At 46.7% G+C, this 16,588-nt stretch overlaps 1 protein-coding gene across 2 annotated transcripts in view; it reads right to left on the bottom strand.

Moving 5' to 3' along the window:
- Window positions 1-11,497, bottom strand: part of XYLT2 (xylosyltransferase II) — an 83,623-nt gene extending 72,126 nt beyond the window's left edge. For both annotated transcript variants that reach the window (XM_015410777.1, XM_015410778.1), the window contains exon 1: window positions 11,346-11,497. In XM_015410777.1, coding sequence (XP_015266263.1) covers window positions 11,346-11,486 — 141 coding nt within the window. In that variant the 5' untranslated portion in view covers window positions 11,487-11,497. The remainder of the gene's footprint in view (window positions 1-11,345) is intronic.
- Window positions 11,498-16,588: the final 5,091 nt, after the last annotated feature.

The following is a 16,588-nucleotide window of genomic DNA, read 5'->3' as shown; positions in this document are numbered from 1 at the left end:
ATTGTAGCAGTGGGAGATCTCCAGGTCCCACCTGGAGATTGGCAACCCTAGGGGAAAGTCAGCTGCACAGCAGGGGGTTGAAGAGAATGGTTTGATGGCTGCTGGGCCAAGATTGGCAACAATAGTTCCCCAGGAGCCCCATCGTAAATGCACCAAACAATTCCTCAAGATTTTCCAAAACACTACTCTGTTTTGGGCTTCTGGGGAACTTTGAAGTAGCACCAAAGCTTTAAGATCTCTCCAGCTGTCACCTGGAGACTGGCAACAGCTTGTCTGGAGTGTGGGCAGCATGGCATTGTATCTGTCTGAGGTCCCCCTCTTCCTCCTCCTCCTCAGATCCCACCCTCAGCACGCTTCATCCCTAAAATATCCTGGAAGTTTCCAACCTGGAGTTGGCAACCCTATGTCCTGGAGTTCGAACCTGGAGTTGGCAACCATCAGCCAACGTTTATCTGCCTGTCTGTCTTTACAACCCCCCCCACACACACACACACAGCCTCTGCCTAGGGAGCAGCTGACATCATTCTCCTCTCCCAACTGAAAATGCCAACTGCCTTGGGGGGGGGGTGAGTTTGAGGTGTGGAATGGAGTGTAGTCCAATCAGCTTCCATATGTAAATGACCTTGGAACGCTGGCCGGGACTGCACAAAGCAGCCAATGAACCCAGCCAGTGTCTTCCGAGTGGCAGTTTTTTCGGCCTAACACTAAAGGGGCCAATTTTAGAATTCTGGCACCCAAAACTCTTTTATAATAAGGGAGAGATGATTACTTTTCGCCTTCCAATAATGTACAGCAGAAAAGTTATCCAAATATGAATGATTAACCTATTAAACTGGAGACTACCTCACAATAATTTCATAATTATCTATGATGTGTTTCTAATAGTATAAACAAATCAGTAATTTTCTGATATAACTGTGAAACTAAACTGAAAAGTTGTTATTCTAACAATGAAACCTGCATCTGGTTGTAAATATTAAGATTACACCAGCAAGAATGAGTCTGTATGTAGAAAACCATCATTTAAATCTAGTCTTACTGACTAGTGATTTAAATTGATTTGATTTAAATCAAATCCACCCTGGCCAAAAGGGACCAATCCTGATCAGGCCCAGGAAATCGTGTTTCTTCTTCCACGTCTTTTCAAGTGCCGGAACTGCTGTATGAGGCTTGTTGCACCTAGGCCCCTGGGAGCAGACAGAGGAGATTTCAGAAACTGCTCATGACCAATTTCTTAAACATTTCAAGGACAACAATCACTTACATCAGCTTGGATAGAAATTCTGAATGTTCTTGTGTCTTCCCTGAGACAGTTTTCTAGGGATTTCTTTCAGTTGTTACAACCTGAGGACATGGCCAAAAAACGTGGCTCACTAAGGCCTAGCACACATGTATTGGACCTTTGCCCCTCATGGTTAATTAAATATGCAATAAGGCTGTCCTCATGGATATCATGTTTCATCAATGCATCCCTGACAGAAGGTTCAGTTTCTCCATCTCTTAAAGAACAGGCAGATCTTGACTGAACAAACTCTAGACCCAGCAGATTTGAATAACTAGCCAGTATCAAATCTGGCCTTTTTGAGAAAGGTCTTGGAGAAGGTGACAGTGACGTAGCTCCATACATTTCTGCAGGAAACTTTTCTTGATCCCTTTTAGTTTTTGCTCAAGTCATGGACCAGAAACAGATATGGCTGCTCTGGTAGATGATGATCCATGCTGGTTCTCAGACAGGGACAGTGCATCCCTGCTGGTCTTCCTGGATGTCTCAGCAGCTTTTAATACCACTGACTATGATAACCTTCTGAACAGTATGGCAGAGATTAATCTAACTAGCGCTGTGCTATTCATTTCAGTCCTTCCTGGAAGGCAGGTTTCAGAAGATGGTGTTTGGAGACTTCTGCTCAGCCCCATGGCCATTGGTATATGGGGTCCCACAAGGTTCCTTTTTTTTTCTCCTATGAAACCACTGGGAGAGATGGTCTGTGGATTTGGAGTAAGGTGTGACCAGTAGGCAGATGATACATAACTCTGTCCTTTCAGTCAACATCCATGGAAGCTGTAGATGACCTTTTAAACACTTCCTAGAAGCTGCAAGGAACTGGATGAGGATAACAAACTTAAAATGAAATCCAGATAAAATGAAGGCGCTATGGACTGGAGATAAAAATGAGCTGGGAAGAAGTGATCAGCTTGCACTGCATGGGGCTGTATTCCTGCTAAAAGAGCAAGCTCTCAGTTTAGGCATTCTCTTGGATGCCTCACTGACCTTGGATGTCCAGGTGTCAGAGGTAGCCAAGATTTTGTTATTCCAACACAGAGTGGATCAGCAGCTACAGCCTTTTCTGAAAAAGGCAGACCTAGCTACAGTTAGACTTTGCTAACATTCAGGTTGGAGTACTGTGACATGGTATGTGTGGGGCTACTTTTGAGTTGGACTGGAAGTTTCAACAGGTTCAGAATATGGTGGCCAGGGTGCTTGTAGAGAATAGCTACAGTGAGCACATTATTGTGATCTTGTGAGCACATTATTGTGATCGTGATGTTGTCCATGGGGTCGCGAACAGTCGGATTCGACTGTGTGACTGAACAACAACAACAACAATTATATTAGCTGCCATTGTGTTTCCAGGTCAATACCAAGAACTGGCATTAGCATGTAAGGATTTAAACAGCTTGGGTCTAAGGTACCTGGCAGACCACCTCCACCCATACTTACCAGCTCAAATGAAGACTCATCACTGGAACCTCCTGTTGGAGACACCCCATTGCTGGGAACATGCATGAAGGCTTGAATAGAGCAAGAATTCACTCTCCCAGCACTGAGGGTAGTTCCTTTGTTAGAGGCATTGTGGTGTCAGCTCAAAACCTTTTTTCCCCCAGAAGGCCTTTTTTAGTCAAATCTGTCCCTGGTGCTTGTTGGTTCAGGGTCAGAGACTTACCCACCCCCAGCAGGTGGCTCCTACAGGTGAACTCCATGGTGCAAGAAGGCATCTGGATGCTCCCTCACCAAACAGCAGGCTCAGGAACCACAGACTAACACTGTGACTAGAACCAATGAGGAGTCCAACATCTCTCAAGAGTGGGGACTTTTGTGGAAGGTCAGAACCCTCTACCAGGCATGGGCAATTTGCTGCACACTTTATAAGAGGGGTGGGTGGGTCCCCAAAGATGATTTGACAGACTGCTCCTAGCTGTAGAAGTCCTGGTTAAATCAGTTCCCAACACCATTCACTTTGAAGGAAGATAAGTTTATTGAGACATTGATAGATACCTGATTGGACATTACCTGTGTTAGAACTGAAAGTGAAGGTGCGAAGATTGCAGATATACTGTGTTCAAACAAAGGCACTAAAGATCAGGACGCAATCACCCCACAGCAGATGCCCACCAGAAATAACAGTTGACTCTTCCCCCCCTCCAAACACATACCCCTCTACAAAAATAAAGCAGAACAACAGGTCTCTGCGGCAGGGCACATCAAAGCATTTAGGAAAGCGAAAGTATTTCAGTTTTCACACCCCTCTCCCCCTCCTCCTCCCTCCATGGCAGGCAAACCATAAAATACATAGTAAGCCTGACCTACTGCCCCCCCCCCAAGACCTCTCACCCCTTCGGCCTGTGAGGGTATTTGTTATGGAATGCATGGGTTAGAGAGGGGGCTCTGACATGTTCACAATTCACCCACTCGTTATGCGATTCATCAAAGTCTTTCCATTTAATTAAGTAGTGTAGTTGGTTCTGTTTCAACTTAGAATTGAGGATCTCTACCACTTCATGATGGGGTTCACCATCCACCATCAGAGGAGGTGGAGCAGCTGGACAAGGTCTCCACTTGTTCGGACACAGATCCCTTTTCAGTAAACTGAAATGAAATACAGGGTGAATATGCCTTAGAGTCTTGGGTAAATCAAGTTCCACAGCCACTTTGTTCAATACTCTTAACCAGTGTTCCCTCTAAGCTGAGTTAGTGTGAGTTAGCTCACAGTTTTTTAGCCTCCAGCTCACACATTTTTGTCTTAGCTTAGGAAGGTTGGCTCCAGAGCAAACTAATTTATGCACTAGCCAAATCGCTCACTCACAACTTTAATGCCAGGAGCTCACAGAGAATTTTTGCTCACAAGACTCCACATCTTAGAGGGAATACTGCTCTTAACACCTTGAATGGGCCAATATACTTCCACCCCAATTTCCTCCCCAGCTGGAGCCCCTTTAAGTTTTTTGTAGAGAGGTACACTGAGTCCTCAGGCTGCAACTCCCATTCAGGAGCTCTCTCTTTATCAGCTTGTTTTTTGTAGGCCTCTTTTGCCTTTCCCAGAGTCTTTTGGATTGTGGACCATTGAACCTTTAGGGTCCCCCTCCCCACAATTGCAAATCTTCTGGTTTGGGCTCCTGGGTAGTCAATGTAGGGAGGGGCCCCCCTTCGTACCCATGCACAGCCTTAAACGTGGAGAGGCCAGTGGCACTGCACTGAGTTATTATAACTGTATTTTGCATAAGGGAGGATGTCGACCCAGTTGTCCTGCTGGTAATTGGTGAGGCACCGGAGGAATTGCTCCATCATTTTATTCACCCCCTCAGTCTTCCCATCCGTCTCAGGGTGATGGGAGCTGCTGAGACCTTGTTCCACCCCCAACACCTGCAGCAGTTCCTCCCAGAACTTAGCGACGAACTGCAACCCCCTGTCTGAAATGATCTTGCGGGGGAGGGAATGCAGCCTCACAATGTGGTGCATGAAAAGCTTGGCTAGTGACTTAGCCGAGGGCAGTTGTTTGCAAGGAATAAAATGTGCCTGCTTGGAGTACGTGTCGACCACCACCACCCAAATCACTGTTTTACCTTTACTGGGTGGTAAGTCAGTTATAAAGTCCATCGAAATCACTGTCCATGTTCTCTCTGGGGTTGTAAGGTCCCAGGGGGCTTTCCTGGCCTCCATTTCTCCATTAGGCAGGTCTGACAGGAACCCATGTACTGGGAAATATCTGGCGTCATACGCAGCCACCAGAATTGCCTTTGAAGGAGGTGCAGGGTTTCCAGATACGTGGAGAACCGCTCCAAGGCAGGAGCCTGGAGGCGGCCACTCAAAGGATAGAATGACGTCATCTTGTAATATGGTCATGTGTTTTATATTGTAATTTTAATTGAATGCTGTTTTAGTACATATATTGGAATTTTAAGGTATGTATTTATAAACATGTTAGCCGCCCTGAGCCCGCTACGGTGGGGAGGTGCAGGATATAAAAATTTTTAAAAGCCCCGCCAGTTTATTTTTGTGCCCCAAAGTCAGAATTTCCCCTCTCAGCGCTTTAGGCACAAATAGCCTCCCGCCTCTGTACCAATACCCATCCCCCCTCTGCTCCACTGAATTATCATTTTTAATGTCCTCCATGTTCCCCTCTGTGAAAGCTGTTTTAAATTTGTAAATCCAGGGTTCAATGTCAATGGGAGTCTCTGCTCTCTTGGCTGTGAGTTACCACCCCCCCCCCCCCCCAACTGGGTGGGTGTGAACATTGAGTCTATGACTTCTTCCCTCTGGCTGTCATGTTGCAGGAGGCAGGATAGTGTGTCAGCCAGAAAGTTCAACTTCCTGGGGAGATGCTGGAGGGTAAACCGAAATTTAGAGAAGAACTCTGCCCAGCGGAGCTGCTTGGCATTCAGGTGCCTGGGTGTGCGTAATGCCTCCAGATTTTTGTGGTCCATCCACACTTCAAACGGCACCCTTGCCCCCTCTAGTCAATTACTCTAGGTCATAAGGGCCAATTTGATGGCCACCTCCTCCTTATCCCAAACAGCCCAATTACACTACATGGAGGAGAACTTCTTAGACACATATGTAAAGGGGTGGAGCTTCCCATCTTCCCCCTGTTGCAGTATCGCCCCCCCCATAGTCACATCGAAAGTATCTACTTGGACAAAAGCCTTCTTTTTATCAGGATGGTGTAAAATGGGCTCAGAGGTAAACAGTGCCTTGAGTCTTTCAAATGCCTGCTGGCACTTTGGGGTCCAGTCCAGCTTGGTACTTGGCATGCTACTGTCAGGACCCTTCCCCTTCATTTTTAACAAGTCAGTAAGGGGCAAAACCACCTGGGCAAAGTTTGGGATGAAGGGGTGGTAGAAATTGGCAAACCTGAGAAACTATTGGAGCTGGCACTGATTTCGAGGAGCCTCCCACCCCACCACGTCCTGCACTTTATGGGGGTCCATGCCCAGTCCCTTCCCCGAAATGCAGTATCCCAGGAAATCAAGTTCAGCCTTATGAAACTCACACGTGGAGAGCTTGACAAAGAGTCGGTGCTTGTAAAGTATTTGTAGCACCTCCCTGACCAACTTTACACCCGAGTCTTTATCTTTTGAATAGAGCAAGATATCATCTAGATAAACTAGTGCCCCCTTGAATAAATGCTTGTGCAACACTTCATTGATTAAGTTCATAAAAACCCTAGGGGCTCCTGCCAGCCTGAATGGCATCACGAGGTATTCAAACTGTCCCAACAGGGTACTGAAAGCCATTTTGTGTTCATCCCCCTCCCAAATGCGCACTCTGAAATAAGAATCCCACAAGTCAAGTTTGGTGAAAATGCACCCCTGGGAAGCTTCCGCCAGGAGGTCTTTGATGAGCGGGAGGGTAGGCACTGGACATGGACACTGTGTTTAAGCCCACATAGTCTATGGACAGCTGCAGCCCACCATCCTTCTTTTGGAAGAGAACGGGGGCAGCAAAGGGGGAAGAGGCCAGGCGGATGAAACCCCAAGCAAGGTTTTTATCTATAAACCTGCGCAGCTCCTCTTTCTCATCTGGGCTCATTGCGTACAACTTCCATTTGGGCATTTTGTGCTCTGGCAATATCTCTATAGCACAGTCTGACTTTTGGATATGGGTACAAAAATATCAATGTCGTTCTCATGTTAACAGTCAGGGGGCAAGCAGCCAGAGATAAGTCAGCCCAACTACACTGTTTCTTGACAAGGAGATGTTCAAAAGATCTCCCTTTAATTTTTAAGAAACATATTCTTAAGAAGCCCATCTATATATCTAATAGTGAAAGGTGCCCCCTGCGTGCAGATACCTAAATCTGCGCATCGGGGGCACCTGGGGGGGAGGGAGATTTTCGTGCACACTTGGGGCAGTCCCCAGGTGTGCACAAAAATCTGAAAAGGGGGAAAAATATCGGGGGAATATTTAAACCCCCCCAAAAGTAACAGAGCATCCCCTGCGCATGCGCAGGGAACGCTCTGTGAACTGCCTCGCTGCCGCTGCCACAGGGGACGGGAGCGCAGCAGAAGGCTTGGCTGGCTGGCGGGCAGGCGGGGCCCGGCGAGGCCCGGCGGCTACAAGCGGGAGGGCAGGCGAGGCACGACGGCTGCAAGCCGCCAGGGCTCGCTTCGGAGCTGGGGGGGAGGACAGGCGAGGCACGGCCTCACCGGCGTTGGAGCTGGGGGGTGGAGTGGAGGAGACGGGGAGGAGAGGAGATCGGTGGGGCCCGGCGACTGGCAGCCGCTCGGGCCTCGCCGTCCGAGCCGGGGTGGAGGAGACCGGGGAATGGGGGAAGAGATCAGCAAGGCCCGGCGGCTGGCAGCTGCTTGGGCCTCGCCATCTGAGCTGGGGTGGGGTGGAGGAGACCGAGGGAAGGGGGGAAAAGGAAATCGGCGAGGCCTGGCGGCTGGCAGCCGCTCAGGCCTCACCGTCAGAGCGGGGTGGTGGTGGAGGAGACCAGGGGAGCCTTACCTGCTGCTGCCTCCTCCTCCTGCTCTGTATGGAGCTCTTTCTCTCCCCCCCGCAAGTATCGCGGGTCCCCTTACTTGTTATATCTTTTTTCCCAAGAAGAATAATGTGCCATTGACTCAGGGTGCCCCCATTCATAGGGCATTCCATGCAAGAGACAAACAGAGGTAGTTTGCCATTGAGGAATTTCAGACAGACGATATAATCCGGAAGAGGAACGGTTCCCAAACGGTTTCTGGTCTGTCATTTCAGACAGAACCGTTTTAGAACCGGTTCCCTACTGGAATATATTTGTAATTTCACACACAAATGCTTCTGTCCCATTTAGGAAACGTGGCTGAAGCGTTTTACCTGTCAACCACTTCCAAGTAGTCTTCTGTTTTCTCTCCCAGTTCTGATGCGCTTTTCCCCGCCGTTTTTTGCCCACGCGGGTGATCTCCGGCATTTTTTTAACATTCGCTTTATAGCGCTATAGTGCTATAATGCAACAGCATTATATCAACCCCATTGGAATGCCTGGAGTGTTGTGTTATAGCACTATACCGCTATAGCGCTCTAAAGCGAACGTTAAAAAAAAAGCTGGAGATCGCCCACGCGGGTGGAAAACGGCGGGGGAGAAGCAGTGCAGTCTGAAATGGCAAACCACTTCAGATCCAGCTCTTTACCAGAAGGGGAAAGCCATGTGTGAAATGGCAGCCCTATACCGGTTTACTCCATGACGGATCAAAAACGGCTTCAAAACGGCTTCAAAAGGGTAATGTGAAATTCCTCATTATTTTTCTCTGTGCCATAACACCAGTCTTCCTGGGTGATCTCCCATCCAAGTACTAACCGTGGCCTAGCCTGCTTAGCTTCCAGGTTTTGATGAGCTCGGGCTAAGCTGGGCTACTTGGATTTCCCAAAGCAAGGAGTAAAAACAAAGAGATATCTTCGTTATAAACCATGGAAGAAAAGGAAGATATTATCATCATCATCACTATTATTATTTCTGATGCACGCTACAAATCTCACTGGAAGTCACAGTAGAGATGTACTTTATTTTGACTGGACAGATTCCTTGTCTAACACAGTGACCATTTACTTGCATAAAATAGTAAATTTAACGTCAGATACAACAAAGATGCTCTATACTTTAGGAGTTCAACATCTCTGTGTGGCTTTGAAAGCCTCTCCAAAGATGATCAAGGACATCAGGAAAAAAACACATACATTCCAAACAGTGCAAATGAGTGATCAGTAATGTTGAGTTAGACAACTTATGCTATACCACAAAGTAATTCACATAGTTCAGGTGCCAAACATGCTTTATAAACATTAAAGGAAGAAGTTTCATCTTCACCTTTTACTTTGTTGATCAGAATTACTCCAGTGTCCAACTGGCACATATAATTTTGTTATTCTCTCAGGGTCAAGCGAGAGGAGAAATGACAGAAGGATTTAGCTCAGCCCTGAACATGCACCAGTTTTCTCTTTTCATATGATCCAATTTCCAAAATATTTAACATTGTTACTTCCAGTATGACTTCATCTGAAAGCAGATTCAGATGGCTGTTTCTGTGAATTGTTTTCCTGTTTACTTTTCAATGGGCTTGAGCTGGATATGAATTCCCATCCTATAATCAGGTACCCAGATCACAAGTTAACCCATGAAGACTCAAGCACATACACACACAAATGCTCATGAGAACTGGCCAAATGGTACACACAGAGCACTAACATCAGTGATTGTCTGGCATCTCCTACACTCACTTAAATTTACATATCCAAAAAAGATATTATCTTGGTTGCTGTAGCGCATGACACACTTCCAAGACAGCCATTGGTGCCAACTGTCCAACCTCACAGATACTAATGCTAATAAAACAGCTCTATTTGGCAGCTGTTACAATATGCTGAGCTGCTTGTATGCACGGACCAGGTGGTTTTCACCAATGCCTGAAAAAGAGGCAGGAGCCATGGCATGAAAAGGCTCTTCTGAGAACTAGGATGAAGACTCCTGTCACCTCTGTCCCTTCAGTCCTCCAGTAGTGCTGCAAAGATGAAGAGTGAACATCTAGGACTCTCTGCAGCCTCATTTTGGGGCCTTCTTTAAGGTAATTCTTATATTTCAAATTGCTTTTAGAAAGTTGTTTTGGGTGCCAATATTGACACAAAAGTGAGGGTATAACAGTGAAGTTCTCAGTTGAGGTACATCCACTGACTTCAATGGGCTTCGAAGACTGTAACAGTGCTTAAGGTTGCACAGTAAATATTTTACATAAATAAAAATGATAAAAAGGATGTCATGGCAAAATGATCATCAGATTCATGTAGTGCAAACCACCAGTCACATAGTAACATTTGCCCCATGGACCAGTTCAAAGTAGTTCCCAAACATCACACTGTAGATCCTCCCAGACATCCTCATTTCCAGGATACTCCAATCAAACCAATTCATTGTTATTTTAATCCCCCCACCCTCTTATCTTCTTGGCCTGGTACTACTTCGCATCACATCCTATCGTATTAAATTTTCCAAACACAGGAGAGGAGACCATAGCTTAGTAGTAGAATACAACTTTTCATGACCAGAGTCCCAGGTTCAGTCTCTGACATCTCAAGTTAAAAGACACAGCAGAGCCAAGAAAGGCTGGAGCATTTGATTGGCCAGAAAGAGGATGTCAGACTAGGGTGACCCCTGGTCTGTTCCCACAGGTCTCTTCTTATGCTCATGTTACAAACAGACATCTGGAATGTGTCACCTACCCAGTACCTAAACATGTGCCCTGACGCCTAAACTGATGCATCAAGTGGGTATTCTGATGGTATATTCCGTCACTAGGGCATTAAACCCCCCAATACCGAGCACCAAGACACCTTAGCTACCATGGACTCGTCCCTAATATCGTCTTCAGGTTCCTGCCACAGCAAATTCATAACATTACTCTCCTATTCAGATGCACTAAGATTGCAATTTTATGTACACCTACTTGGCAGGAAAGTCCGTTGAACTTAGTGGCAGTTCCGTCGGAGTAAGCATGCATAGGATCGAGTTTCACAGATCTTCCAAACCATAACACATCACTTCCTATGTCAAGCAGCCCCTTGCCAAGTCCTTTTTTTTTTAAAAGAAAACCCACACATTTTCCAATATCCAGGCCGTGACACGCACCCCTGAGTTACCAACGCCTAAAACAATGAAGAGCACAGCACTACCACCTAGCCGTCCGGACTTTACCGCACTATCACCCTATAGTAAATCCTCACAAATTCCCATGCACCATCCAGCTTCAGCTCACCCCATGGCCAAGCACCCACCGCCCCCAACCGCGGGTATACCCCACCCCGTTCCCCAAGCCCTACACACCCTGACCAACCTGCCCCGTCGAACCCACTTCTACGCTCGCCCCCCGTAGCAGACTGGCACTCTTTGCTCCTGGAGAGCACCATCACATACACACACCCGCCCCAGGCTGACCCGATGCAGCACCAGCCGTACCCCCAGACCCAAACCAGAAGCCCTCTCGAGCAGCGCGTGAAAATACTCTCGCCCACCGTCCCCCCCCCCCCCCCCCCGTCTGTGCCCCGTCGCCTTGCCCCCCTGCGTGACCGCTGCAGGCTCCCGCTTTTGCCCTGCTCCTACCTCTCCCTGGTCGTCCTCCTCCAGGCTGCTGAAGCTCCACACCACCAGGCCTTGGATGAGCAGGATGGCCAGCGCCGTGGCGATCGCCAGTTTGTACCGGCGGACCAGCTTCTGCACCCGGACACTTGCCACCATCTTCATTCCAGGCGGCCAGGGAGGGAGGGAGGGGAAAGAAAGAGGGCGGCAGAGTTGAGAACCCTGCAGACCGCGGGCACGAGCCCGCACGGCGCGGCAGATCCCGAGCACCCGCACGCTGAAGGGCGGGGGGGAGGGGAGAAGCGGGAGAGGCGCTTGCCAACTCCGGTGTAAACAGGGCTAACCGAGCAAGCAAGTGGTTCGGCGAAGGCCACTGACCTGAAGCCGTGAAGGAGGATTTTGGAACATTCGGGGACTAGCGAGAAACAGGTGCTGGTTTAACCCGATGACAGACGGATTCAATATCTGTCACTCGTTGAGGAGTAACGCTTGACTGCAAAATCGATTATAGCCATGGACAGGGACTCTCTAACCTACTTCGCAGGTCTCTCGGAACAGCGTGGATAAAATGGGACCCCCACCAAGCTCGAAGTCTTTGGAAGAAAGAGCGGGTGAAAATGTAATAAACCACTTTATACAGCTTGTCTTTTGATGTGGACATAAATATGCAGGCGTATGTTATGATTTTAATGCATCAGAAGGGGAATGTGTGGGGGTTGGCTTCCTGATATATGTGTTCGGAATTGGGAAGAATGACTGGCGCAGCCATTCTGAAGTTACACCTATATGGACTTGCAACATATAAAAAGGATGTGTTGTCTATCTAAAAGTGGTCAGATGAGGTGCAATTTGTGGCGGATCTGATGGTCTCTTTCCAATCATTTTGGGGGTATACTGGGTCACAACCCAGCACTAATGTGGTACACTTTCCCACCATATTGCATTTTCCCAGAAGTTCTGTGAAGGAGGAGGAGGAGGAAGAAATTGGATTTATACCCCACCCTTCACTTAGAGTCTCAGAGTAGTTTACAATCTCCTTTCCCTCCCCCTCCCCTCAACAGACACCCTGTGAGGTAGGTGGGGCTAAGAGAGCTCTGAGAGAACTGCTCTTTCCAGAACAGCTCTGAGAGAGCCATGACTGACCCAAGGTCACACCAGCAGCTGCATGTGGAGGGGGAAATCAAATCCAGTTCTCCCAGATTAGCGTCTGTGCTCCTAACCACCACTAAAATGTGTGATGCAGTCTTGTGAGTTACTGGAGCCCCAGTGTGAGCTTAACTATAAGGTTAACTAACTACAAAAGCCTCATGTGTGGCTCTAAGTGTGGTTAGGACTTGAGAAGGAATATAAAAAAAAGAGAGAATTCCTCCAGGAAATCCATTGGGTTGGAGAGGATAACCTCTGCTAAGTGCGCATAATGTATGTAAGGGGGGACACCATGTGAAAAGGACCTGACATGGTTACTTCCAACACCGAAGGTTCCCACCTGCTGTTCTGAATGGTGTTCTTTTGTTGATGTGGGAAGTATCATGTCATATGCTCCTCTCACTTGGTGTCCCCATTACATAGATTACATACATTATCTAATCAGCAGAAAGAACTATTCAGTTGTGGCAGCCATGCTGCTAGAGTAATATTTTAGAAGCTGCTATTTTAGAAATTAAAATAAATCCAGAAGAATGTAAGCATTTTTGCAGGACGGAATCCTGCCTGTCTAGCTCACAGACGGAATTACCTTCTAAAGAAGCATGTCCATTTAGAGCTCAGTTATATAAAGATACACAAAGGAGTGCCAGAGCTTCAGTGGTGACGGGAAACCAGGATCAGGCTGTCAAAAAGACAAGAATTTGAGGAGAAGGGGTTTATAGCTTCCCTGCTCCTGACAACTAGCTGATCACATTTTGCTTTCGGTTTTTGTACCACCTCTTTTTCTGTGGGTCATTGTTGTTGACCCCTGAGCTTTTGGCATTAGTTGTTGCAAAGGCAGAATTCCTACATTCTTGTCCTCTGCCAGTGGTCTAATTTAAATCTGACACTGGCAGGACAGAAGAAGTCACACATGTGAAATTGCATGCCTCTTGGTTAAAACGAGCCTTCCGCTTACACATGCTACACTGGCACCCCAGACATTTGTAGGCTTGGCGGGCTTGGTGCTGTCATGCTGTTAACATGGCACACATAGTAGTGCAGAGTATGCAAGCTAATGCTGAGCAGTTGTGAAGGTGCATGGGGTAATGTCTGTCCCACCAGCATGCCATGTGTAAATCGAGCCTTATCGTTGGGAAAAGAAAGTGATAGCTGGAGACCTCTTGGAAATTCTCCTACACTAGCATTCTTGAGGATAAATGCAAAACAATGTTATTTGTACTTGACAGAAGCTGAACTGGATTCTTTATTGAACGAAGGTAGTATTATGGGCCACAACTCCCTGTGGAAGTGAGAATCTGTCATCACCACTGTGTCAAGTGAGGAATTATCACATGTTGCAAGCAAGGATTCCTGGAGCTTGTTTTGCAAACGAGGTGGGTCTAATTCTCACTGAGGTGGTCAACCTTGATTTGGAATTTATCACTTTAGACATGCAGGTGAGGGCTACCATGACTCAATGTTCCTCCATATAAATAAAAATCTGTACAGAGAAATAGATGTCAAGGAGAATTGTTCTATCCTGGTCCTCTCCCTAATATCTAGTTTTCTACATGGGCTGTGTGTATTTCAGAGGCTTATTCAAGTACTCAAATATCCATCTGCAATCTGAAGTGGTACATTTCAGACACAAGGTTGACCACCTCCGAATTATCAGTGAGAACGAGCTCACAGAGTCTTGGGTAGGCTTTATTCAAGGCTGGCAAACTAGGGTATTTTTGTGAGTTGGGCAGTAAACTCTGTATCTTGAACTAGTTAAACAAAAGGGCAGATATTGGTGTGTTCTATAAATATGCAAGTTGTGAAGCTTCAAATGACACACTATGAACTGAGAAGTCAAAAATTAATGAATTACACTTTATGAATTAATGAACTGTGAATTATGAATGATCTAAATTATTCAGTGTCAGTCACAGTTCGTTGAGGTTTTCAGAGGGCATGATTTGGAGTCCTCCAAGTATCTCTCAAAGGAAATGAATACTCAGATCTGACCAAGAGATTTGAAATGCTCTGTTAATTTAAATGTTTTTATGGTAATTCATCCTATTATCCTGGGCTGGCTATTGTTTTGGTTATGTTTGCCGAGACTCTGTACCTTGATCAAGATTTTCAAATTACAGATTAATGTACCAAAGTGGGAAGAAATGCAGATACTGATAGATAGTGAGGCATATAACATAATGAGCTCCAGATAAACTAAACCAGAGTACATAAAGTTGATGTCACTTAGTGACTAGATGTAAGACCCCCAATGCTGATGCATTATTGGTGCTGCGGTGGTGCCAATAAATATCTTATGCTCACTCAGCCGAGAAGAAACCTACAGAGGAGACTCTACTCCAAGATGCAGAGAGTGTAGGAATTGCATTGGAATCCATAACGATTCCACACCCAACGATCATGAAGCAGTATGCCAATTACACCTCCATTAAAGCCAACCAGCACATGCTGAAGTGGACATGTCCCCATCCCCCATGTAAATTCACTGCTGCCCACATGGACAATGTAGCATAACAAGAGAGAAAACGTGCTGGAAGAAGGACCATGGTGCGATGGGGAGGAGCTTTGGTGTAAACACACCTTAGGGAGCTCTTCAGATGCAGGTTCAAGTCCTTTCCTGCCACCATGTTTCTTTTTGCCTGATGCACATACAAGGAAGGAAACATGGCCATATCAGCCATAGCACTCCCGTGCCTCTGTAATTTGTGCAGCAGAGGGAACCCCAGTAAAACAGCCAAGACCTGAGAGAGTAACGTGAACGCGGCAGTGAAGCTAGCCGTGTATAGCTGTACTCACATATGACGTGGAACTATTGCACTCCTGAAGTTTTTTATACAAAGGAACTGTGGACTCTTATTGTATTCTGCCTTTGTATCAAGTACTTTTTGTTCCTAGCTCTGATATATATATGTTCTTTAACAAAGATTTCAAAATGTTTGAATTGTTTCATACAATATAATTTTTCTGCTTATGTTCGTAATTCATTCACGGAGTGTCTTTATATTTATACAAGGACCTGAGAGAGGGCAAGAACTCCAGCACCAGCTTTTTGCCTGTTAAAGGGTATGCAGACATTGGGGCAGCTACAGCAAGAACTGCACATTCACAGAAGTCATTCCTGTTAACTTTCCAATAACTCCCTGAGAAAGGTACCTACGTATCTCAGGAACTATGGTCTTGAATCCCACTAAGAGGGATTTTATTTTCATTTATACACCACCTTTCTCCCCTATAGTGACCCTCAGCATCTTGTGTTGTACTCCTCTCCACCAATTTATCCTCACAACAACCCTGCGAGATAGTTTGGGCTGAGCATGTGTGACAGGCTCAAGGTCCCCCAGCAAGCTTCCATGGCAGAGTTTCTGGATTTCCCAGAGCCTAATCCCAACACTTTAACCACTATACCACACTGGCTGTCACCACACTGGAATGCGAACACAAAAGCAAAAAAGTTATGTTTTAACTAAGCAGCAGCAAAACACAAGGAAGAGGCTGGACTACAACCCACACACTTAGGAGCAGTCCTCTACCCACACACCGAACTAGGCACAGAGAAGTAAGGCAGGGGCATTAGGAATCCTTTAGCGACCCTAGCATCAACATCCATATTCAACATATACCAGGAGAGGGAGGCATGCAGAGAAAGGCATAGTACTGTGGAGAGGTGCACACACAGACATACCCAAGGTCCCCTGATTCAAGCTCAGTGTACAGCGAGGAAGCCCAGACAGGAGTCCCCAGACACAGTTGAGATATTTATACCATGGAACACAATCACTTGAAGTGAGCTGCTCCTGAAGAATGGCAGCCCATGTCTCTCATTTTGGTCAGTACTCCCCCATGCGTCATCTTTCTGCTGCACTCAAGAGGCTCATTGACACCACCTGTCCCCATTCATCTCAGCAGCCTTTGTGCTGGATTTGCCCTTGCCTCCTCATCCCACCCCCACCCCCGATCCATGCATGCTACATGACTTTTCAGCTGCTTGCAGTAGTTTAGTAAAGGTAAAGGTTCCCTTGCTCGAAAGCCAGTCGAATCCGACTCTAGGGTTGCGGTGCTCATCTCCGTTTCAAAGCCGAAGAGCCAGCGCTGTCCGAAGGCATTTCCGTGGTCATGTGGCC

This window comes from Gekko japonicus, unplaced genomic scaffold (genome assembly GCF_001447785.1).
Source record: "Gekko japonicus isolate JY-2015 unplaced genomic scaffold, Gekko_japonicus_V1.1 scaffold15, whole genome shotgun sequence".
Lineage (NCBI taxonomy): Eukaryota > Metazoa > Chordata > Lepidosauria > Squamata > Gekkonidae > Gekko > Gekko japonicus.
The sequence above is the reverse complement of the archived record's forward strand: the minus strand, read 5'-3'. Positions and strand labels throughout refer to the sequence as shown.